The sequence below is a fragment of the Bos taurus genome, chromosome 4 (genome assembly GCF_002263795.3).
Source record: "Bos taurus isolate L1 Dominette 01449 registration number 42190680 breed Hereford chromosome 4, ARS-UCD2.0, whole genome shotgun sequence".
In the NCBI taxonomy this organism is placed as follows: domain Eukaryota; kingdom Metazoa; phylum Chordata; class Mammalia; order Artiodactyla; family Bovidae; genus Bos; species Bos taurus.
In genome coordinates, this window is record NC_037331.1 from 10,598,684 (window position 1) to 10,622,949 (window position 24,266).

Consider the following 24,266-nt stretch of genomic DNA (forward strand, 5'->3'; position numbering starts at 1 on the left):
TGACCCTCGGACAACTGTGTGAGCACTAAATAAGTCTAATGCATTTATTTACTTTTGGATCTTTAGTCGCGGCATGCAAATTCTTAGTTGCAGCCTGAGGGATTTTGTTCCCTGACCAGGGATTGAATCTGGGTCCCCTGCATTGGGAATGTGGAGTCAGCCACCGGACCACCAGGGAAGTCCTCTAATAAGTTTTATATATGTAGTTTGGAAAAATGGAAATGAAATAACATGCTTCACCTTTTTAAAAAAGTGTGCTTTAGGGCTCTAGGTTTTTGTTTTTATTTTTTAGCTTAGGGAGTCAAAAAACCTATCATGTTTAGTTCAACTATTTTCTATAGTGTTAGGGTATGCTGAATTAGGGCATATATTTTATTTAGACAATAGCACTGATTTACTTTCCATGCTTCTACTATTATAGCTACAGTCTTTGAACTTTTATAGGCCTGGGTTGTCCATTTCCTTTTAGTTAAAAAGAAACATACTAAAATGTAGAGCATTAAGAGTTAAATAGAATTTTAATGCTTTCTTGCCTTTTCAGATCAAGCAGATACAGAAACCACTCTTTTCCCCAATTTGGCTGACAGGAAAAAACCAAATGAATGAAAAAAAAAAAAAAGCTTCTCTTTGTCACCTGCAACCTTGTGTATGAGGGAAAAAATTCTGGGTCTGGATCTGGGTTCATTCTAAACAGTGTATTTTAAATTCTTCAGCTGGCTGCCTATAAAAATCACTGAAGGTCTCAAAGAACTCCCACAAAAATGGTAACAACAACTGTACCCTCCTCAGGTGAATCTGAACCAAGTTTGAGAACTACTGGACTTAGATCCCCTCTAATACATACTGTTTAACTAAATTGTAAACTCCTTAAGGATCACGATTGTATTTTATCAATCTGAAGTGCTCAGAATCGGGTTGACTAGTGCCCAGAAATCAACAAATGTTTAGTGAACTGGGTTTCATTTCATATGCTAATATGGCAAGCAGTTTCTCTTTCAGAGACTTCCAATCAATAAGAACTGTCTGGCAATTAAGATTATAACAGGTAATCCGCTGTAATAAACTACACTAAGGTTGCCCAAAAGGCACTGGAATTTCTTCACGGGATTAGATGTAATAGAGTCAGAAAAGCATATAGGTGAGCATGTATTTCAAAAGGACCTGTCAGGCACAGTGATAAAACTATGCACAGGGTGTTTCTGTTGGAGTAGAAAACTGTGTAGAATTACGCCTGTAATCCTTCATAATTATGAAGTGCCTTACAATTTATAAATTGCATTCACTTACTTGTGTGGATAAGTGAGATACCACGTGTAAAGCTATTAGCAAGGTTTCTGACAGTAAGTTTCTGACAGGTAACAAGCTCTCAATACACGTGTGCTATTACTAATTGTTAGCTCTGGGTCACTTTTCCTTTTATTCTTATAATTGGAAAGTTCTTTCTTAAATTGAGCCCCCAAAGACTCCCCTATTGCTTTCCTCAATGTAACTAAACTGCTCTAAGTTGAAAAGAGGACATTAAAGTGACATGCCTACTTATTACTATTGCTATATTAATATTTTCTACCTTGATTTGCCTTAGATTACACAGGTGGTAAAATGGTAAGTGGGGAATTAAACCCTTTGGTGTTAGTTTTCTGCTGTGAATACCAAGACTGAGGAAGAAGAGCTCTAACCTGGACAGCCAGCACTGGACAACCTGGACCACACTTTTCCTCAGGCCAAGCCCAGCGCCACCTGGGGAATGCCAAGTTCTCTTGGAGCGTCCAGCCCCTTCACGTCAGTCTGTCGTCCTTTCACTTCGCCCCGGACACCAGGTGGGGTTTCCTCCACTACATTCCTAGGGGTCCTCATGTCAGTCAGGTTTATATACTGTCTCCTCAGTATTTGTTCCTGGTCACCTAAGAATTAAGTTTTTGCCGCCTCCCCGAAGCAGAGTTACCGATACCTAGAACCTCTTTAAAGACCGGCGACTGCCGCGGTCTCTCAGAGCAACAAGTTTTGTGCGTTTATCTGAAGCGTCAGCTGTTTTGCTTGCTGGGAAATGTAGTACCTGGACCGTTCTCTCGCCTCCATTGCAGGGGCGATGGCAGCCGGGGGACTACAATTCCCAGCATGCTAGGGGAAAGGAAGGGAAACCCAGGTCAGCAGTTCCACGTGACTACTCACTATGGCTTCCCTGTGTCGGGGCCAGCAGTTTGGTGGTTGTGAGTGATTTGTTAGTTCTTTGCTGCAGGATACCGCCTCACGAATTCGACATGCAAAAAATCAAATCTCTTATGACCCGGCAGGTAAGTTGCAGAGGCTGAAGCAAAGGTCTCCTTCATCTCTGCTGGGAGACGAGCCGAGATATTCTGTCCCTGGGCCGCAGGCAAGCAGATACCCAAGTTATAGGTGGTGGCAGGTGTCAGGGGCACTATAAATTCCAGGCACACCCTGGAAAATTCACCTGACCCGCGGGGTTCGGAGCCTTGTTCAGGTGGGACCCGGTGACCCAAGAACATTCCTTTAGATAAGACCAATGAGGGAGCCGGAGGCTGTCTTTGTCTCCCCCTCCCCGCTTTTGCCAGTTTTCCAGTGATCGCCTTAGCTATACTGCCGGGTTCCCTTTTCCCCCAAGCTGTCTGGTTGTCTGAGGGTGGCCTGGGTGAAAGTGAGGTCTCTGCAATAGAGATGACTAGAAAGAGTCGGGGGGCGGGGGGAAGCAGTAATTTGAAGGCAGAATTGATATTGATAGCTTTATGACTTTGGGCAAGTCCCTAAATCTAGTAGCATAAATTTCCTTATGTGAAATTGAGAATAATAATTATTTTTGTTCATCCTGTTTCACAGTTCTGTTATGAAAGTCATGAGTGTCTGTGAAATGATACTTTAAAAAAGTCATTGTCATGGCAAAATAATGATCTTTTATTTTTTGCCAGAATGTTAAATCTTGAATAAAAACTTTGGCTGTTTTCTGTCATAAATTATAGGGATATCCTAATAACGTGTCAGCTTCTTTCAAATCAGAAATGGCAGAAATCTACTTTTATATACTTATTGATTATGGTTTGGTTTTAGATACCTTTGTTTCAGCTCTAATATTTTACTATAATTGATCATTCTTTATTATTTTTATATTAGAGAGGGTAATTTAGATTAGAATTTTAAATCAGTGTCATTTTGAGAACTTTGGAGAATGTGGAGGCAAAGCATTTAGTGAAAGATTCATTTGTGAATATTTTTGTTCATGGAAAAAAGACTACAAATTCCACATTAAATTCTTATTTGATAGTTTAGAATTTGAGAGACATCTGAGTGAATTACACATTGTAGGTCTCTGGTGAATAATACACAAATTCTATGTGATTATTTTCCTCTGTCAAATTATGTTGTTATTGTCATGAAGATAAAGTTTTAAAGTTCTATGAATTATAGAATATTTAATTAAGTGGATAGTAAGATTTGACAGTTCCTTACATTTGTTGAGTCCTGGTCTTATGCTTCATAACACTTCTTTCTTGAGGATGGGTTTGAATCCTGGTCCATCCTGTAGCTGTGTGACCTTGAGCAACTTTACTTAACTGAAAAAAAATTTTTTTTAGTTTTTAATTGAAGGATAATTGATTTACAGAATTTTGTTGGTTTCTGCCGAACATCAACATGAATCAGCCATAGGTATACATATGTCTCCTCCCCCTTAAACCTCTCTCCCATCTCCCACTCCATCCCACCCCTCTAGGTTGATACAGAGCCCCTGTTTGAGTTCCCTAAGTCATACAGCAAATTCCCATTGGCTGTCTATTTTGCATATGATAATGTAAGTGTCCATGTTACTCTCTGTATACATCTTACCCTCCCCACCCCTGCCCGCTGTGTCCACAGGTCTGTTCTATGTCTTTGTCTCCATTGCTGCCCTGCAGTAATTTCATCAGTGCCGTCTTTCTAGATCCCATATATATGTGTTAGTATACGGTATTTATCGTTCTCTTTCTGACTTACTTCACTGTATAATAGGCTCTAGGTTCACCCACCTCATTAGAACTGACTCAAACGCGTTCCTTTTTATGGCTGAGTCATATTCCATTGTGTATATGTACCACAGCTTCTTTATTCATTCATCTGTCAGTGGACATCTAGGTTGCTTCCACGTTCTATCTATTGTAAATAGTGCTGCAATGAACATTGGGGTACATGTGTCTTTTTCAATTTTGGTTTTCTCAGCATAAATGCTTAGTAGTGGGATTGCTGGGTCATATGGTGGTTTTATTCCTAGTTTTTTAAGGCATCTCCATACTCTTTTCCATAGTGGCTATATCAATTTACATTCCCACCAGCAGTGTGAGAGGGTTCTTTTTTCTTCACACCCTCTCCAGCATTTATTATTTATAGACTTTTTGATGATGGCCATTCTGACCGGTGTGAGGTGATACCTCATTGTAGTTTTGATTTGCATTTCTCTAATAATGAGCGATGTTGAGCATCTTTTCATGTGTTTGTTAGCCATATGTATGTCTCCTTTGGAGAAATGTCTGTTTAGGTCTTTTTCCCACTTTTTGATTGGGTTTTTGTTTTTCTGGTATTGAGTTGTATGAGCTGCTTGTATATTTTAGAAATTACTCCTTTATCAGTTTTTTCATTTGCTATCATTTTGTCCCATTCTGAGGGTTGCCTTTTCACCTTGTTTATAGTTTCTTTTGCTGTGCAAAAGCCTTTGAATTTAACTGGGTCCAGCTTGTTTATTTTTGTTTTTATTTTCATTACTTCAGGAGGAGGGTCATAGAGGATCTTGCTTTGATCTATGTCATTGAGTGTTCTGCCTGTGTTTTCCTCTAAGAGTTTTATAGTTTCTGGTCTTACACTTAGGTCTTTAATTCATTTTGTGTTTATCTTTGTGTATGGTGTTAGGAAGTGTTCTGATTTCATTCTTTTACACATAGCTGTCCAGTTTCCCCAGCTCCATTTCATGAAGAGGCTATCCTTGCCCCATTATTACCTTTTTTGAACATCTGTTTTCACATCTTTCTAACAGGAATGATAGCATGTATCACATGGGGCTTTCCTAGCAGTGTTTATATTAGATCAAAGTAAAGAGATAAAGGAGTTAACAGTTCCTGGGGCTAACAAAGAAATGCATAACCACAGAGATTATCTCAGTGGCTGCATTGATGGTAGAAAAGTGGGAAAACTGGAAGCTGGCTATTGCAGAAACTCAAGCAACTGTTGATTTCAGGCTAGCTTTGGTAGCCATTTGACTTTTAAAACAATATACACTTCTGTAAATTATCCCACTGATGCCCCCAAACTGCCTCTGGCATGCTGAATTTGGACTTCTGTGCAGCAGCTAAGTTTGATGCCGTCTCCTGTTGCTTGCTGGTGGTTCCGCGTAGTCAACATTGCCGTCATTGTACTTTGGTTGGTTTGTTTTCTAACCCTGCTTTGTAAGAGTGAGTGAGAGAGAAAAAATACAGAAGTCCAGATAACCAGTGATAATAAGTTTATGTCTCCTGAATGTAGTGAAATTGTTCTGAAAATGGTGACTCTTCAGCCTCAGTCATTTGTTTATCAGATTGAGCAGGTAAAATCTGTGCTTAGTTGGGATAGGAAAAAAAAAAAAAAAGCTAAAGAACACATACAAAAAGTTGGAACTGTATTATATAGGAGGTGAGGTAAAAGTAGGAGTTTCACACAGATTTTTAAGGTCATCCTAATTATATTTGTTTATGGCTTGACTTCCACATATTTGTGTGTGTTAGTTGCTCAGTCATGTCTGATGCTTTGCAGCTCCATGGACTGTAGCCCACCAGGCTCCTTTGTCCTTGGGATTCTCCAGGCAAGAATACTGGAGTGGTTTGTCATTCCTTTCAGTACAGGATCTTCCTGACTCAGGGATCAAACTTGGGTCTCCTGCATTGCAGGCAGATTCTTTACTGTCTGAACCATCAGAGAAGCCTCATATTTAATCATTATTCATACACTTTTTATGAATCTACGAGGTATGAAAGTAGGGTGCTGCCTAGCATTGGGAATTTTATTTATACTGTTTATTGTTAGGTTAAATATAGCAGTATTACAAATAAATACAAATAAAGATGTTTCTTTTTGGAGGGGCTAAAGAATATGCTGATAATATATTGCTGTTAATGTGAAGAGGTAGGAAATTAAGGTCTCTGACACTTTTTGGCATTTCAGCTCTCCAAGGATCTTGGTTTGGAGGAGAGTGTAGAGCAGCCTTTGTTAGCTCTCTCTGTTTACATGAGTTCCTTTGTTCTGCTTTCTCCATGATGCTGGCCTCTGTTCTTTCACTTTGTTCAACATGTGCTTACCGAACTCTATGTACCAGGCACTATTCTAAGTGTGGGGAATGCAGCAGTAACAGAACAGACGTGTGAAGGCAGTCATGGTGATACACGTTTCAGAGGAATAGAGGATAGAGAGTTCTGGGAGTTGTTGGCGATTTAGAGTCATGTGTAACTTTTAGATGGGGCTTTCCAGGTGGCTCAGTGGTAAAGAATCCTCCTGCCAATGCAGGAGATGAGGGACGTAGGTTTGATCCCTGAGTCTGGAAGATCCCCTGCAGGAGGAAATGGCACCTTACTCCAATATTCTTGCCTGGGAAATCCCATGGACAGAGAAGCCACCAGGCTACAGTCCACGGGGTCGCAAAGAGTCGGACACGACTGAGCAAATGAGCGCACGCGGCACGTGCTTTTTAGATACGGTGGCCACAGAAGGCCTCTCTGAGAAGGTGACACTTGAGGTCAAACCTGACGGAGGTGAGGGAGCGAGCTCTGGGGTTGTCTTGGAAGGAGAATTCTGGGTGGAAGGAAAAGCAGATGCAGAGGCCTTGAGGCAGGAGTGTCTTTGAAGGGCAGCAAGAGGCCAGTGTGGGAGGCGTGAAGTGAGTGACGAGAGAAATGGTAGGAGATGAGGTCAGAGAGTGAGGGCAGGAAGCCAGATCACATAGAGTCTCATCTCCATCTCATCTTCGCTACTTCTCTTCTCACTCATGGTAAGGCCAGGGCGGCCAGTAAGGATGCTAATACAGTAATCCAAGTGAGACAGGACATGGGCCTGTCTCAGGATGCTAGCAGTGGAGGTGTTGAGAAAAGGTCAGATCGTGGGTATATTGTGAATGTGGAGTTGACAGAATTTCTTAATAGATCGGATTTGGGCTGTGAAAGAAAGAGAAACTTAAAGGTTGACTCCAAATGTTTTGGCCCCAGCAGCTGGAAGAATTGAATTGACCTGGGTAAGACTGAGGGAGGAACAGATTGAAGGAAGGAAGCAAGATTTTAAACTTGTTCATTTGAAAGCCTCTTGGCTTTTGGAGGAAGAAAGTAGGCAGTTGGCTGAAAGAGCTTGAATTTTGGAGGCGAAATCCAGGGTATAGGTAAACATGCAGGAGTCACGAGTATAAGGAGGGTGTGTTTGCTGGCTAAGATCACCAATGGCATAAGTGTAGAAATAAAACAAGAGTCCACAGTTGGAGCTTTTGAGGACTCCGTGTTCTGAGCTCCGGGATTTAGGAAGGCAGATTGAGAAGGAGCAGTGAGGTGAGCAGCATCCCCCTGGAAGCGTTCTCCTGCATCCCAAGGAACATCCCAAAGAGCGCCTCTCCTGTAGCAGATGCTCAGTACATATCTGTTGGATAAAGAGACCATCCCAACCAGTTAGGTCCAAGTAAAGAACCGAAAAGAAGAGGGAGTGATCAGCTGTATTAAATGCTGCACGTGGGCCGTGGAGGGTGAGAATGGGAGTGCGCCTCTGCCGTGAGCAGCAGTAAGGTCACTGGTGACCTCACAGCAGCGCTGCGGTAAGGTGGTGAGGAGGAATGCCCGATGCGGGTGGGTTTGGGAGAAACCGAGGGCTTAGTGTAAACACTCTGAGTTTTGCCGAAACTTTTGCTTGAAAAGAGAAGGAATCACAAACCACATTACATGCTTCTTTTGACCATTGGGACCTACGTTGCTGGTCTCATCAATGGAAGCTGAAGATTCACGTAGACGAAACAGAAGTAAATCTGAAGTGTAATCTGATTCGGCAAAGAAAGTTGCAGAGGCAGGTATTATGTATGATGGATTTTGTATAGGGAAATTATGAAAACAAAAACCAGATACAAAAGAAAATCCAACAATGGCTAATGATTAGAGGGAAAGTTTCAATTTAATAAAGGCAGAGCACTATAGTTATAGAACCTGAAGCTCCTATACTTTGGCCACCTGATGTGAAGAGCCGACTCGTTGGAAAAGACCCTGATGCTGGGAAAGATTGAAGGCAAAAAGGAGAAGACGGCAGCAGAGGATGAGATGATTAGATAGCATCACCAACTCACTGGACATGATCCTGAGCCAACTCGCGGAGATAGTGGAGGACAGAGGAGTCTGGCGTGCGGCAGTCCACGGGGTCACAAAAAGTCAGACGTGACATAGCGATTGAACAGCAGCAGCAGCGTAGCTATAACCATGACTTCCTGCTTTAAAAAGGTGAAGATAAAATAAAAATGATGACTTCATATTTGTTAATAGAGATTTATAAAATTGCTAATCAGATCTATAATCCTAAAATACGGATGAGTGTCAGATATTATGCTTTGAGGCATTTACCTAACTCTTGGTTTCTGTCTTGATGAGATAAAAGCATTTCTCTGTGATGTTCAGAATAATGGTGAACACTTAAAGGGTGTTTACCATGTACCAGACTCTGTTTGTGGCCTCTTGTATATGTTACCTCCTTTATCCCTTATAAGAGCCTCTGAGTTATTGTTACTGTCATTAGACTATGAGGATAGGCAGGTTGTTCAAGATGGCAGAAGCCATTCTTTGAATCCCTTGCTTCCTAACATGGATATAGGGTTTCCAGTTTTTATTACTTTTATTTTGTACGTTTGGTGGAAAGTTGCCACATATTCATATTAGTAGCAAATTATTGTGTGATAACTAACTTGGAGGCAAGGTGTTTTTCTAGATGCTGGTATATACCACTTGTTTGCTTGTTTTAGACATTGGGTTCTTTCCTCATAACTCTGGGGAAAGAGAAAATGACACCTGATATATTCTTCCAAGAATTTCTGTTAGGTTGGTTAAACAAATGGTTTGTTTAAAAGGCATGAACATTATATTTTAAAAAGATACTTTAGGATTGGTTGTGGTTTTGAATCAAATCATGAGGTTTTATTTATGTGTATATGAATGCATATAAGTGTGTGTATATAAAATGTATTTTGTTGTTCAGTTGCTAATTCGGGTCTGACTCTTAGAAATCCCATGCACTATAGCATGCGGGGCTCCTCTTTCCACCACTCTCTCCCTGAGTTTGCTCAAATTCATATCCATTGAGTCAGTGATGCTCTCTAACCATCTCATCCTCCGTCACCCCCTTTTCCTTTTGCATCAGGGTTATTTCATCTTTTCTAGCCTCATGGTTTTTTCCAGTGAGTCAGATGTTCGCATCACGTGGCCAAAGTGTTGGAGCTTCACCTTCAGCATCAGTCCTTCCAATGGGTGTTCAGGGTTGGTTTCCTTTAGGATGGACTGGTTTGATCTGCTTGCAGTCCAAGGGGTAATTCTGTAATCCAGCCTTGCCCTCTTCACCACTTTTGGTGCCATGCCCTTATGATGACTATTGGTGAGAAACTGGGACAAGGAAGAAAACACACATGCAGCAGTAGTTTCACACTTTAATTTTCTCACTCGTTGTAAGACTTTAAGCCTCAGTGCGTGCACGCATGCTCAGTCCTGGCTGACTCTTTGCGGCCCTATGGTCTGTAGCCCACCAGGTTCCTCTGTCCATGAAATTTTCCAAGCAAGAATACTGGAGTGGATTGTCATTTCCTACTCCAAGGGAATCTTCCCAACCCATGGATTGAACCCATGTCTCTTGCGTCTCCTGTATTGGCAGGCAGATTCTTTACTACTGTGCCACCTGGGAAGTCCTTAAGCTTCCATATGCTTTTCTTATTCCTGCAGATTTCCCTAGGAACTTCATTTTAAGGTCAGTTTCATGTTCTCATGGGAACGGGGTTTTAATTAGCTGGAGGTTGGAGCTTAACCAAGGCTCCAAAGAAGTTACTAATTGCTTTGGTGTTTACTCTGTTCTGAAATTGTGCTAGCCCTAGGCTAGAGAGGCAAACAGAACTTGGTCTTTCCCTTCTCTTGGGTCCAGAGAGAGAGGTGTGTTTACTATTTAAAACTTTGCTACTTTGGCAGAGGTGTGGGGAAATGTTAGCAGGGTTTCCAAAACATTAGCAATGATAGCAGTCACCTGGGTTGCTTGTTAAAATGCAATTCCTTGTCCTAATTCAGAAATACCTATTTATTAGATCTGTGGTGGGACTTAGGAAAAAACTTCCTAGGTGATGGAGCTGGTCCGTAGGTGATGCTGAGAAATAGTGTTTCTTTGAAACATAGGATTTAGGAAAATTTCATAGAGGAGCTCCGAAAGTGGGGTGTTGGTTTGGTGGGGTGGAATGAGAGAGTGAGAAGGGTGCGGGGAGAGGAAGACAGGGAGAATGAGAGAGGACGAGAGAGGGAGAGAGTATGGATGGAGAAGAGAGAAGAGGGAGAGAAGGTGGGTGGAGGGGGGCATTTTCTGGGGAAAATGGAAGATTGGGAATGAAGCAGAGCACCTTGTCATAAAAAAATTATAGCTATGATTAGCAGTATTTTATATTAGGGAAGATAAAATATACACCTCTATAATTTAAAGATGAGTAAGTTCTACTCTAAGTCTCAAATAAATGTGCCATATATTTTGGTTGCTATGGACACCAGAAGGCCAGTATAGGATAGCTAAAGGACAAAAACTCAATAGCATAAATCTCTCCTTAAGTTCATGTACGGGCTGATTTTGCTTCCAGACTATTATTACAGGGATTTTAGGGGTCTGCTTTGAATAGCCTATGTTAAAAAGAGGCTTTAAAAGAAAATTTAAATTGCGCACTTCTTTCTGTCTTGATAACTTTCTTTGGTGCACAAATGAGCCTTTCAGAATCCCTGAATTCTTGAATCAGAATCCCTGAATGCAGAAAGTTGTTGTATAGTCACTCAGTCGCGTCCGACTCTTTGCTACGTCATCCATGAACCATAGCCCGAGAGGCTCCTCTGTCCATTGGATGCCCCAGGCAAGAATCCTGGAATGGGTTGCCATTTCCTTCCCCAGGGGATCTTCCCGGCCCAGGGATCGAGCCTGGGTCTCCGGCTTGGCAGGCAGATTATTGATCACTGAGCCCCAAGGGAACCTGGAAGAGACAAAGCACCAAAGAGCTAAAGCAGTGAGACGTGGGGTTTAACTCTCAGTTATATAGTATGAATTGGGTACATTGATGAGAGTGATAAGGTAAATCCTAAGGATTACTTATGTATTAATTAAGCCTTTATCATTTAAAAATGTATCATTATTTAAAAATCTTTTTAGCTCAGTCATAATGCTGGGACCTTTTTGCCAAGGTCCAATTTGGCAAATGAATTTGGTCCTGACTCATAGATAAGTGCTTTTATGGAATGCTTTTGTCACCACGTTTCTTCTCTTTTGGTTGTTTTTGAATAATGGTTAACTCAGACTTCAGCCGTTAGGTATGAAGTTGCCATATAGTGATTTTATCTTGAATTTCCAAAAGTACATCTTTCCTTGATTTAATAATAGGACTGTATGTATTGTGACAGCTATTTTTAGAAACATATTCTATATATTGTACAACAGGAGCATGTCTTTTTAAAATGGTGATTTTTATTTCAGTAAGTATAGTCTAACTTAGGGTTGAGAAATATGAATGGAAAGTCTTTTGCTATCAGCTGATGGTCTCGGTGAAAGAAGGGGAAGGCTTTGCAGCTTATTTTTGACTCCTCCTGCAGTTCTCTTTATACAATAAAATGTTAAAAAGCAACTGTTCAAGGAGATAAACAAATCGCACATATCTGCACATCAAAATCATTAAACTTGGTGGTAATATAACAAGACAAGCAAAAAAGTATTTTCTCTCATGTTACAGTTCTGCAGCACAGTTGAAATTCTTCTCTTTTTTATCTTTTTTTCTTTTTTGAAGGGTCTGAAAAGTCCTCCAGAGAGCTTCAGTGATCTTGGTGCCATTGAGAGTCTCCGGGTCCCTGGAAAGGTATTGATCTACATGAGTGAGCGTGACTTTTTGCTTCCTGAAGAAAATATTATTGCCTTCGGATACTAATTGATTCACAGAAGCTTTTCCCTCCCACAGGCATATGGTTGTTGTGATGAGCTGGGTAAAGTTTTATAATGCAATAGGCTTGGGGCTTGTTTTTGCTCTCATCCTCATTGGGATGCAGTATGATTCATTATTGTGAAGCAGAAAATGCGAAATTGATAAATTTAGAGTTGATTACTACATCAAATTCTTTGCCCGAAAGCAGTGATATATATATATATGTGTGTATATAAATGAAACGTATTGATTCATCTGCTGTAATTCAGATAAATAAAATGAAATGATTTACTTTTTATGCTGTAACACTGAGCTCCAAATCATAGTAAATTATGTTTTCGTGATGAAGCAGAGATATTTGAATAAGTAGCTAAAGCATAGCTTATACTAAATTGTAGATATCTTGGATTTTAATCCCCTGATATTCATGTGAACTTGGCCATCTACAAATTTAATAGGTGTTATTTGAAAGCTAGCTGGCTCCCCCCCAGGAGGAGTATTAGCCATTGTTAAATAAACCAGTCCCTGCTGTGCCTCACTCTGGGGCCCCACTGCTTGGAGCTGCCTCGGTCTGCAGTAGCTCCGGCACAGATCAAAGCCAGTTTTGAATGTCTGCTCTTGTGGTTTTCAATTTGGGGATCATATCTGAAACTGTTTGTTTTCTGTGCCTGGCAGCTTAGTACAAGGGCTTGTTTCTCTTGACTGGCCGTCACAGGGCCCCTCATCACACCTCTGTGTCAGCTGCTTAGGAGGAGGATTTCCCACCTCTTTGAGGCACCTTACCCCCTAAAGTGAATTTTGTATTTACTGCTTAGCTTTTTTACTGCTTTTTTAATACTAGGTCAGATCCAAATATGATGAAATTCTAACCAACCCTTTTGCATGAAATGGCTCAGACAGAAGCCTTATAGAGGCATTTTGAATCGTTATACATAGTGTTATAAAAGACTGTTGGATGTGATAAAATTGGGAATTGAGAGATAACCATTAATCCTAATTGACAGGTCATTTTCTATTTCTTTGACTTAAAAAAAAGTGTATCAGGCATTATGAACATGCCTTGAATTAGATGGCATTAGATGTTTCAGAACCACAGTGAAACTGATGAGTGAGCCCCTTTAAAACAAAATACAATAATGTATTGCATAGAACTTTCTGTTGTCTTTAAACCATGAGCTCATGATGTCTTTCCAGTAGTGGTAGGTAGTGAATTTATAATGATCTTATTTTACAGTCTTCTTACTGACTCCCAACTCTCTCCCTGTCAGTGATCAGCAGTGTATATTTTCTTATTAAAATTTTTTTTAAGAATTTTTAAGTTTTACATTGGAGTATAAACTTCCCTGGTGGCTCAGATGATAAAGCGACTGCCTGCAATGCGGGAGACTTGAGTTTGATCCCTGGGTCGGGAAGATCCCCTGGAGAAGGAAATGGCAACCCACTCTAGTACTCTTGCCTGGAAAATTCCATGGACAGAGGAGCCTTGTAGGCTACAGTCCATGGGGTTGCAAAGAGTCGGACACGACTGAGCGACTTCACCCACTCACATAGTTGATTAGTGCACAGGGAACTCTACTCAATATTCTGTAATAACCTAATGGAAAAAGAATTTGAAAAAGAATAGATATATGTATATGTTTGGCAGTGTGTACTTTTGAGATGGTGGGCTCTGGGAGAACAGTCTGAAATCACAGGGTCAACAGGTGTAAATGATTCGAGTGATGGTTAAGCCTGGGGCAGTAGTCTGATAGACACACACTAAGACGGCAATTTAGGTAAACTGTAGTATCTCTGCTTTAATTTAGCCTTTAGCCTAGAGAAACTTTTAAACATTAATTCATTTAATAGCTCTCCCTTACTCAAGTATGGGTAGACCATTAAAAAGAAAAAAGCACCTTTTATCTTCAGGACTGGACCCATTTCTTTTGCCTATTCATGTCATCGTGTCTTTCTAAGTTATAACAGGGAATTGAGATTTCATTGGGGTTTTCAAGAAAGAAAGAAAGTTTAGCTTGGGTATGTTTTGTATAAAGGGAAAGCAGGAGGTGTTATTAAGATGGAGCATATGAAATGGCTGTGTTTTAGGTTAGAAATGGTTTAATATTGGCTGATTTCATATGGTTCAACGCAGAAAAAGGAGGGTAGTTAAGGAGAACTGAGGAAGGGCGCCAGGGGAGCTTGATAACCTAGAAAGTACTGTTGATTTTTTTTTTTTTTTTCTTTTGAGTACTATATAAATTCTGAATGGAAGAAACCTTAGAAATCATCTGGTACAGTTTCTGTATTTTATAGACAAGATGACACTGTATCCAATCTTTAGAGGAGATGCAAGTCAATAATAATCCATATACTGGAAATTTAGGATTTGGGTGGAGAAAATAGTATAGAAGGTAAAAAAGAAAAAAGGATTACTTTTCAGAATTTGCCATAGGAAAGGAAAACTTTGAGGTAGATTAAAAAAAACCAATACAATATTGTAAAGTATAATAATAATAAAAATCATAGCTGAAGTACTTCAGAGCCGAGGTCAGTGGTGCACACATGTTGCACATTAGAATTGCTAGTACCCAGGCCATTGTTGTTGCTTAGTCACTCAGTCATGTCTGACTCCTGTGACTCCATGGACTGTAGCCCGCCAGCCTCCTCTGTCCATGGCATTCTCCAGGCAAGAATACTGGAATGGGTTGCAATTTCCTTCTCCAGGGGATCTTCCCAACCCAGGGATTGAACCTCTCCTGCGTTGCTGGTAGATTCTTTACCGCTGAGGTACCCCATTCTCATTACTGCGTGGGGGGTGGGGCTAGGCATCCGTAGTGTTTAATGATCCCCAGCCGAGTCCGGTGAGGAGCCGTGTTTGGGAACCATTGGCCAAGCTGCGCGTGCAATGCGGAGAAAGAGAGGGGGACCACAGAAACTGTTGTAGATAAAAATTTGGTAGTATTCCTGACAGTTTTTGTGGGGAAGAAAGTAGAATAAAGAGTTAGTAATGATCTAAAATTTTATTTTTGGGAAATGGATACTGTTTTTTTCAAATTAATGGGATTTTTTTGGTGTAGCAGATAAGGCTATAAGAAATTAATCTATACTGTATTTATTGACTGAATATTCATTTAAGGAAATACATACTGTTTGAATCATGTGAAAGATTTTTAGATAATTGGTTATAAGAATTCTGAAAAATTAAGACCAAAACTTATTATAGTATGTAATAATTGTAATAGCCACGTGTTTAGTAGTTACAGAAGTTATTAGGACTGTTTGAAAGGACTTGCTGAATCATGGTTTAAAAATACCTGAACTTTATAAATCTACATCTAGGCTTTAGGTAAACTTCCCATCGGTTTGGTTCAGTCGCTCAGTCGTGTCCGACTCTTTGCGACCCCATGAATCTCAGCACGCCAGGCCTCCCTGTCCATCACCAACTCCCAGAGTTCACTCAGACTCATGTCCATCGAGTCAGTGATGCCATCCAGCCATCTCATCCTCTCTCATCCCCTTCTCCTCCTGCCCCCAATCCCTCCGAGCATCAGAGTCTTTTCCAATAAGTCAACTCTTCGCATGAGGCGGCCAAAGTGCTGGAGTTTCAGCTTCAGCATCATTCCCTCCAAAGAAATCCCAGGGCTGATTTCCTTCAGAATGGACTGGTTGGAATAGTTACATGTCATAAACCTGAAAAAGAGAGCTAATACTAATATTATTTATGAATTTTTACTGAAATACTGCCTCCTTAACAATAAGGATTTTGGGGGGATGGGGTTAGTTTCATTTTTTTTCAGGCCTTGATTAATTAATACAAATAGGATTCTGCTGCATCTACTCTTGCATAGTTGGTTTAGCTATGCCTTTGATTTTTTTCATTAAAGGAAAATATAGGGTGTGGAGCCAAAAGCTGTTTCTGTCAAAACCTGAAAATATATTTGTCTAAATATAAGAAAATATTTTTTGTATGCCTAATTTAGTCCACAAATATTTATTGAGTACCTACCTACTCTGTGGCATTTCTACTATATAACATTCTGGGATTTCGGGTAGAGTGTATGCTAGCTTTTAGACTACCTCTGTGAAGTAAGAGAAATGGATTGACTGACTTCGTAGTATCCATGAAAAGACTCCTAAAATGACCCTAATTACAGAGCTTTATTTTCAGAACTTTACCAAGACATGAGGAAAGTGCTGGAATAAGAGCCGGGAGAGCTGGTTCAAGTATTGACTTAAACGTTTAGCTTATTATTAAAGGGAAGTCATTTTAATAGCTTTATACCTCAGCTTCCTCATCTGTGAAAATGTGATTAAACTAGAGCCCTTTTAGCACTGATGTTTTTTAGTATCTCTATTGTAATATTTGTAGGAGAGATATGACATAAACATACAATCAAAAGAATAAACTGAGCAGTTTTTTTTTTTTTTAAAGAAGATGAGTATATTACTGTCTGATATAGACAGAATTAGTTTTAACACTTTTGACTAGGAGACTTTTTGAGCTTTAGTGATTGGGATAAAAACTTTGAATTTACGATTATGTTTCATTTAAGACAGGTATCTTCTGCAGGTGGTTCCGAGAGGGATTGTGACTGTGGATCTGCAAAATTATTTAGAATTTTTCTTAGGCACTCATGGATAAAAATGTTTATCTGTGTTCTTTTTAATCATTAATGAAATTCTGCTTCTCTTGGCTTTAGATGCTTTGGGATTCTTAACCACTCTTTCTAGCAGATCATAAAAGATCTGGCAATGATTTATTGTGCTTTTGGCAATGATTCATTGACCCAGGCAGTTACTAAGTTATGAAGATGCAAAGAGGTACAAGACTCTGTTCCTACCTCAACCTGAGTAAAAGAGACAAGCAAAAATAGACAACGTGGGAGGATGCAGTAGAGGTCTCTAGTAAGGATGCATAGTGGTAGCACAGCTAGGAAATGATGGGGGTAGGCAGATGTGGGTGCTGGGTCTTCTAGAGTTGGCGATGAATTTGTTTTTGAAGGATAACTAGTGTACAGATAGAGTTTTGAGTGGCAGTCCTGTGCCAGGATACTGATTAAAAAGATGATATGAGGTTTAGGAAATGAAGAAAAGTTAAAATTTGAGAGACATTTAAGAAACAGGATTTAGGACTGAGGATTTTATTGGCTGTCGAAGGTGAAGGAATTGGAAGGTCATTAGACACTGGGATTGAAGGTGCTATGATATCTTTTCTCAGAATAGGTAGAAATCTCAATTTAAAAGAAATTCTTGTAAAGAGAGGGTCTGATCAGGTGTTTGAAAACTAAAACCGGAAGCCCTAACCTAAGGCTTAGACACTGGACTTGTCTCTGTGCTTCAGTTTATGTGTCTTGTAGTCAGCTTTAGCTTGACAGGCATGTGGCAAATAGCTTGATAGTTTTCACTGAAGTTGAGACATTTTTAAAGATAGCTTTTAAAAATAGATGTATATTTGATGCCTCCCTCCAAAGCAGTTAGCTTTAATGGTTTCTTTATCATAGGAATAAACTTGGGGTAAAATAGCATAGCTATTGAATAAGAGAAATAAGTAAAAATATTTGGCAGCGTATCAAATATGAAAGTTTGGCTTGATCGTTTTGTGATTTTTATTACATGTTAATAATTCAGTGTATTTCTATGAATAAAATCAGTTTTTATTCAATATATCTTTCTTTAAAGACAAATATGTATACATTTGGGTTGTTACTTTGAGGAAAGAATTAAAATGCTACTTTAATAATAACCTTTTTATAAAAATTTATAAATCATGTTGCTAAAACCTTTCAAATTGTAGTGCTAATAATATTCCACTAGATGGCACTGACAGCCTGAAGAAAACAGAGTTGGCTTGAAAAGCTATGTTTTATTTAAAACACACAGAAGATGATAAACCAGCTGCTTTGATAGATTATTGTTGTTCTAATAATAATTTTAAGAAAATACGCCATTTTCCCAACGTAATCAGACATCTGTCAATTCATTATAAACTTACATTGGTAGATGTATAGTTTTAGGGTATTTGTGATCTTGAATCCTATTTCATTTGGAAACAGAAAATTTCAGTGATTTATGATTTTTATAATACTGACTGCATATTGAAAACTCTGTTTTTGTTCTTCCTTTAAACTCTGTATAGTTTTTGATAATCCTGTTTTGTTCTCAATTAGAACTCTAATGTGATGTTAACTTTAGTAAGACTGTGATTTCTGTTTTTAGTATTTATTATAACAGAATAGCTTTTTGTTGTTGTTGTTGACTCATGAAAAATGCAAGCAGACAAATAAACCTTTTGTCCTGGCAAACCTAAATTCATGCTGTGTAAGAGCAAACTTTCTTTACTCCCTCGCTTGTGCCCAATACAATGCATTCTATATTTATTCTGGTATAGAATGTGAACTGTGGTCTGGTAAACTATGTACAGAAATGGAAGTTGGTTTGCATTGCTTTTTTTATTCTACTTTACATTTTTCTGCAGGATTTTGAAAGCTGACCTGTGAAATGAAGATTTTTGCATTCACCTTTTTATTTGAATAAAAACCTACTACCGAAGATGATAAGTTTCCAGGCTGTTCTGTGGGTTTAAAAATTAAATTACTTTTCAAAGAGAATATTGAACCGAATAATGTTAAGAACTGTTAAGCTGTCATAACTAACTTTTTACACTTACAAAAGTGAATAGGATTGAAAGCCTGAGCCTGGGTTGATATTTTTAATTACTGTGGTATTTTGGATAATCTGAAAGTAGTGATTCAATATAAAATTTGTAGTTTTTCTTTTCCCTCCTGGACTTGAATACATCCTCCCCTTAAGAGGTGAACCCTTAAGCAGGAGATAGTTTTGTAAAGTTATAGCCTGGTTTCTTTGGAAACCATAGATATGTTGGAAATGTTCTATAACACCTTTACACTTGAGGGCTCCAATTGTTTTATAGACTTGAATCCCCAGTTCTCATATGACCTTTGGTGTAATGTTGAGAGGAAACATGGCTTGGCCAAAATCAAAGATGTTGACTTAAATTTCTATTCTGATTTTCTTTCTTTTTCAAAAAGTCACATTTGCAATATGCATTTTTATATGTATTAATATGTTCATGTAGCTTTATCCCAGAGATGATCAGAATAGAAGAACAGGCTAGGTAGTATATATTATATACAACCTTATGGTGTACTGTGACTGCTGGAAGAGACAGCCTCTAAAACTCTGAATGACTTCTGCATTATCTACCACTTTCCCAAAATATTCCTGCTTGGTGTATTATGTTAAGAAAATGTTGAATGTTTATGCTTGTTTTTGGATGTAGCATCTGGCACCGTGGTAATGTGTTAAGATATTTTTAGTAAAGGAAGAATATGGTCCTAGTTTATATGAAAGTGTGTTGAATTTTAACAGCATCACGGTTGTTCCGTTTTCTTGGCTCTTGGTGTCCACGTCGTCTCTCCCCCATGACATTTTCCTGCCCTGCGGAAAGTCATCCACTGTTACTTAACCTGTTGTATGCTTTCCCACTCCGCTGCTTTTACTTCTGCTTCGCTTTATTTTTTCACCCTTATTCCCCCAATCTCTAATATTTTAAATTTTACCGTTTCTCATGTTCTGTAAATGCCACCACTTCCATCAGATGGTAGCTTACAATCCCTTAATGCCCTTCATTTTGTTTGTATTTCCTTTTTGTTCTGCCTTGCATTGTCATTTGTTCATCTATTACTTCAGCAGCTATTTGAGCAAAGAGCCGTATTTTACTCATCTTTGTTTCTTTATGACCTAGCATAGAGGATTTTTACATAGTAGGACTTTAATTTAAAAAGTTCTAAAATGGGGATGTGTGACTTGACTGGGAAATAAGAGATAATGGAGCTTTGCTAGTCGGCAGGTTATTTCCTGATGATAATGTGGGAGAGAGGTTTGATTTGTTCTTTTTTGACATTTGTATTTTTGTTTCTATGTCCTTTAAAATTAAGCTCATTAATTGTAGTTTTTCTCCGGCTTTAATTCTGGGGTGACATTTGTGTACTTATTTGAGGTGTAGTTGATTACCCACCCTTAGTAGGCAAGTTGTGACATGTTTGATGGATGGTTTGTAGTTGCTGATGAATTATTTTTGAATTTTCAAAGTTTGCAGAGCATTCCTACCACTATTATTAATATTAATAATAATATTATATGTGTCATAAACTTTACTATAAAAATTCTTTAAAAAACTGTACTCTTAATAGCAGTCCATAAGACTAAAATATTTTATTACCAAACATAGTTAAGGCATCTAATCTTCTTGTAACTTTTAAGAACATTGCATAGTTTAATATTGGCTTGAGGAGTTTCATTTAGTATTCTACTCCCCTGATTATACCTTTAAATTTGTTTTGTAGGGAATCTTTTGTTTGTTTATGTAAAGTTTTGCCTCATACATATATATGCAGCAAAACTGGTTTGGCTTGCAAAACTGGTTCTGTTTTAGGTGAAGAATTAATACTTTTGTACATTTCCAATCCTAGGGAACCAGTTTACATAATGGTAAAATTATGGAGTGATTGTTTTAAGAATATACTGTCTAGCTGTTTTTTTTATTTTTCTACTTTATATGCATAAAATATTCCTACAATCATTTTACATTTATTGTTACTTCTATTTAGAAGAAAGAAGCCTTTCCTTAGGAGTGTGTGGATAATTTTGACGATCAAAACAAGAAGATACAGTCTCTTCCTTTCCCTTTGTTCTTATATTCCTTTTTTTTTAAATACAATTCACTGTGTAAATTAGTTTTAGTTTGATCCATGATTTTTATCTACAGTGTGCCTTGGCACTTGGGAGCAAATGATGGAGAATAAAGAAAAGCCTCCGTCCTCAAGAAGTGTGTAATCTGATGGAGCCGCGGGCACTGACAGCAATGAGACGTTTAGAGAGAGATTGGGTAGTGGCTGAGTCTTACAGACAGCAGTGCAGCGGGATTAAAAGGAACACGGTGATCATGCTTCCAGGCAGAACGGAGCGTGTTCTGACTGAGTTCAGACGTGTGTGTTCAAACAGAAGCCCCTGAAAGGAGAGGGTGTTTTATAGGGACATGGCGTCAGGCGTTTGTTTTGGTTGAATTCTGCTTTGTGTGCTGTGTTTCTTTTTCTATCTTTCTTGATTTTTCTCTCTCCCTCACTTCCAGGTTACTTAGTCCAGTGTTTTAAGTGTTGCATTTCACTTCTTTGAAATTCTTTTTAGTCTGTCTGCTCTCAGTGATATAATTGCTTAGTGTTCTACGAAGGAATGGCATTTGACCTTTTATATACATATATAGACTGTGCATTTTGTTTTTACACATATATCTCCTTTGTGAAATGAGCATTTGTGAGATATTTATAAATCATGTTTTCCCTCTGACATTCTTAATAACTTTGGATATTTGTTTCACTGTCATTTGGAGTGTGTGTGTATGTCCTTTACAGGTGGAAAAAAAATAGGCATGAGGAGACTAAGTTGATATTAACTAAGGTTAATAGCCGAGTTGCAGCTAAAACCTGTGTCTTTCCCTTTGATTAGTCAGTAGGTAGTATATATAGGGAGAACCTCAGCATGGAGTTAATGCCATTTACACATTTGAGATGACAGTGCTCATTCACTGCAGTCTGTTTGAATTTCCAACTTGTTTCACATCTGATAGTTTTCATTCTTAGGCATTTTTGTAATCTTCAGTTTTTTTGGTGTGTGAATAGTCCCAAGTACATTTATTTGCCAGTGGTGCTGTGGTATTACTTGGGAGGCATACCCTCGCTCGGGCTTTATTCCTTCCCTCAGCTTGCGGTATCTGAAGCTGGTATTTCAAATGCCTGCGCACCTTTAGGGAGAGAAAGTGCCAGGAATTTCTGATCTCTTTTTCTATTTCATGTCTCACTGTCAATTCAGATTTCCACTGTATTCAGGGAGGTGGCCTGTGGCTACGCTAACTAGTTGGAACCCTTCCGCAAATATTGTGGGTTTAACACAAGTCTGTTGGAACGCTTCTGTGCCGTTGTCCAAGGTGCTGCACAACTGAGTGTGCTGTAGATAAACCCCCACCGGAATACAGCTCCCACTGTTACCATGATGGATTTCTTACTGCACTCATTGTATCTAATCGCAGCAAAATCAGTGATGGCGGTCTCTTTAACCTGTTTATGTTTTTGGTTAGTATATTTTTATAAGTTGAGTTTTGGTACTGAAGAAGCATATTCTTTTTCATGCACTTTTAATTCGGCAGGTTTAGTTTTTATGATTTTACCTTCTGTTTTCAATTTATCAGAATTTTAAATGTAAACAGTTAACTATTAAATTTCAGGTTTATTGCTCTAATGCTTTCTTTTAGCTTGGATCTACTGAGAGGAAATAATTTTATAGTAATTGTATAAATTTAAGATATAAATTAAAATCCTAAAGATATATAAGCTAGGCTCTTCCTTTTTTTCTTTTCTACAAATGAAAACTATGCCCTGCAATAAAGTAATCTAGAGTGCCTCTACTTGGAAAGTTTGGTCCTCAAATTAATCATATAATTTTTGTATATTTAATTAGTGGTGATTCATTAAGAATTCTTGTTAAATATTATTTTGACTGTAAAATGGTTTTAAATACTGATTTCTTTTTGTGTACTTAAATGTTTGAGATTAATTTGAATAAAGCCAAATAATTAAATTATATGTCTGTAATAATGTTTTGATTAATTACTGTGGCAGAAAGTGGGTATCTGTATTACTGAAATTTCCCAGTTAACTGAAGTTTTATCCGATTATGCAGTGAACCTACATAGGATAAGGATGCAAGGATAAGGACTTGTCTATTAAGCTCTTTTGGGTTGCATATCCACAGAAGCCCCATAATGTATCTTTAGAAAGCAAGCAGTTTGTCAGAGCTTTAGGTTCATAATCGGTTCATTAATTATAGTATCAGTACACTTTGAAGGAAGCCTCATGGGAGTACAGAAGTAACCTTGTTAGCCTTTTTTTTTTTTTTTTTTTTTTAGTATTTATTTGTTTTTGACTGTATTGGGTCTTAGTTGTGATACTCAGGATCTTTCATTGCGACCTGCAGGCTCTCTAGTTACAGCTCGTGGGCTCAGTTGCCCCACCCTTGGTATATGGGATCTTAGTTCTCCAACCAGGGATTGAACCTGAATCTCCTGCCTTGAAAGGCGGATTGTTAACCTCTGGACCACTAGGGAAGTCCCTTGTGAACCTTTTGTGGAACAAGTTTTTCTTAGCCAAGCAGTGAGATTTTCAGCAGAAAATCCGTTCAGGGTTCCAATACTGATTGTGATCCGAAAGTCACTGAAATGTTGTCCACTGGTTATCTGTGGTGGGACAGATTCTAGAGCATTGTTAGATGAAGAGAGGGCTTCCCTGGAGGCTCAGACAGTAAAGAATCTGCCTGCAGTGCGAAAGACCTGAGTTCAGTCCCCGGGTTGGGAAGATCCCCTGGAGAGGGGAATGGCTATCCACTCCAGTATTCTTGCCTGGAGAATTCCATGGACAGAGGAGCCAGGTGGGGCTCCATGGGGAACCCCATGGATCCCTACAGTCCATGGGGTCGCAAAGAGTTGGACACGACTGAGCGACTAACACACTTGAGATGAAGAAACTGTGTGTATATATGATAGGTATTAGGTAGTCACTTTTTTTTCTTTTTGTTTAACATCTGAATTTTCTCAACTACTAGTTGATACACCAGGAATTGAAAATAAAATCTGAATCTTAAAACTGGCTAGTATTTTCCTCCAATAGATGGGTGATTTTTAGTGTTTGACTTTTTCCTAACTTTTCACAAACTTTCTTCTTGTTTTCTGTCAGTTTGTCTCCTTGGTCAGTGTTTCCCAGGAGATTGGTCAGGCTTAAGACAGATGATTATTTCTGTGCAGATAGAATTATAGCAACTACAAGTGCTATAATTTTTTTTTTTGTTTGTTTTCCCTTAAAGGAGGAATTCCGAGAACTTCGAGAACAGCCTAGTGACCCTCAAGCTGAACAAGAACTAATTAATAGTATTGAACAAGTGTATTTTTCTACAGATTCATTTGATATTGTTAAATATGAACTGGAGGTAAAAAAATTCATTAAAACCTATCTAAAGCCAGTTTTGTTCAGTGATTTAAATTTGTGAGTGAAATATGAATGGTTTT

General features: G+C 38.7%; 2 protein-coding genes across 3 annotated transcripts in view; one reads left to right on the plus strand and one right to left on the minus strand.

The window, feature by feature from the left end:
* The window catches only part of HEPACAM2 (HEPACAM family member 2), a 59,823-nt gene extending 57,817 nt beyond the window's left edge, over window positions 1-2,006 (minus strand). For both annotated transcript variants that reach the window (XM_024990633.2, XM_015468103.3), the window contains exon 1: window positions 1,677-2,006. The gene's annotated coding sequence lies outside the window, so the exon portion shown is untranslated. The remainder of the gene's footprint in view (window positions 1-1,676) is intronic.
* Window positions 2,007-2,157: 151 nt separating this feature from the next.
* VPS50 (VPS50 subunit of EARP/GARPII complex) overlaps window positions 2,158-24,266 on the plus strand; it is a 132,035-nt gene continuing 109,926 nt past the window's right edge. The window contains 3 exon segments of the mRNA NM_001105413.2: window positions 2,158-2,291; window positions 12,023-12,091; window positions 24,065-24,187. Of these exon segments, the coding sequence (NP_001098883.1) occupies window positions 2,259-2,291; window positions 12,023-12,091; window positions 24,065-24,187 (225 nt within the window). The 5' untranslated portion in view covers window positions 2,158-2,258.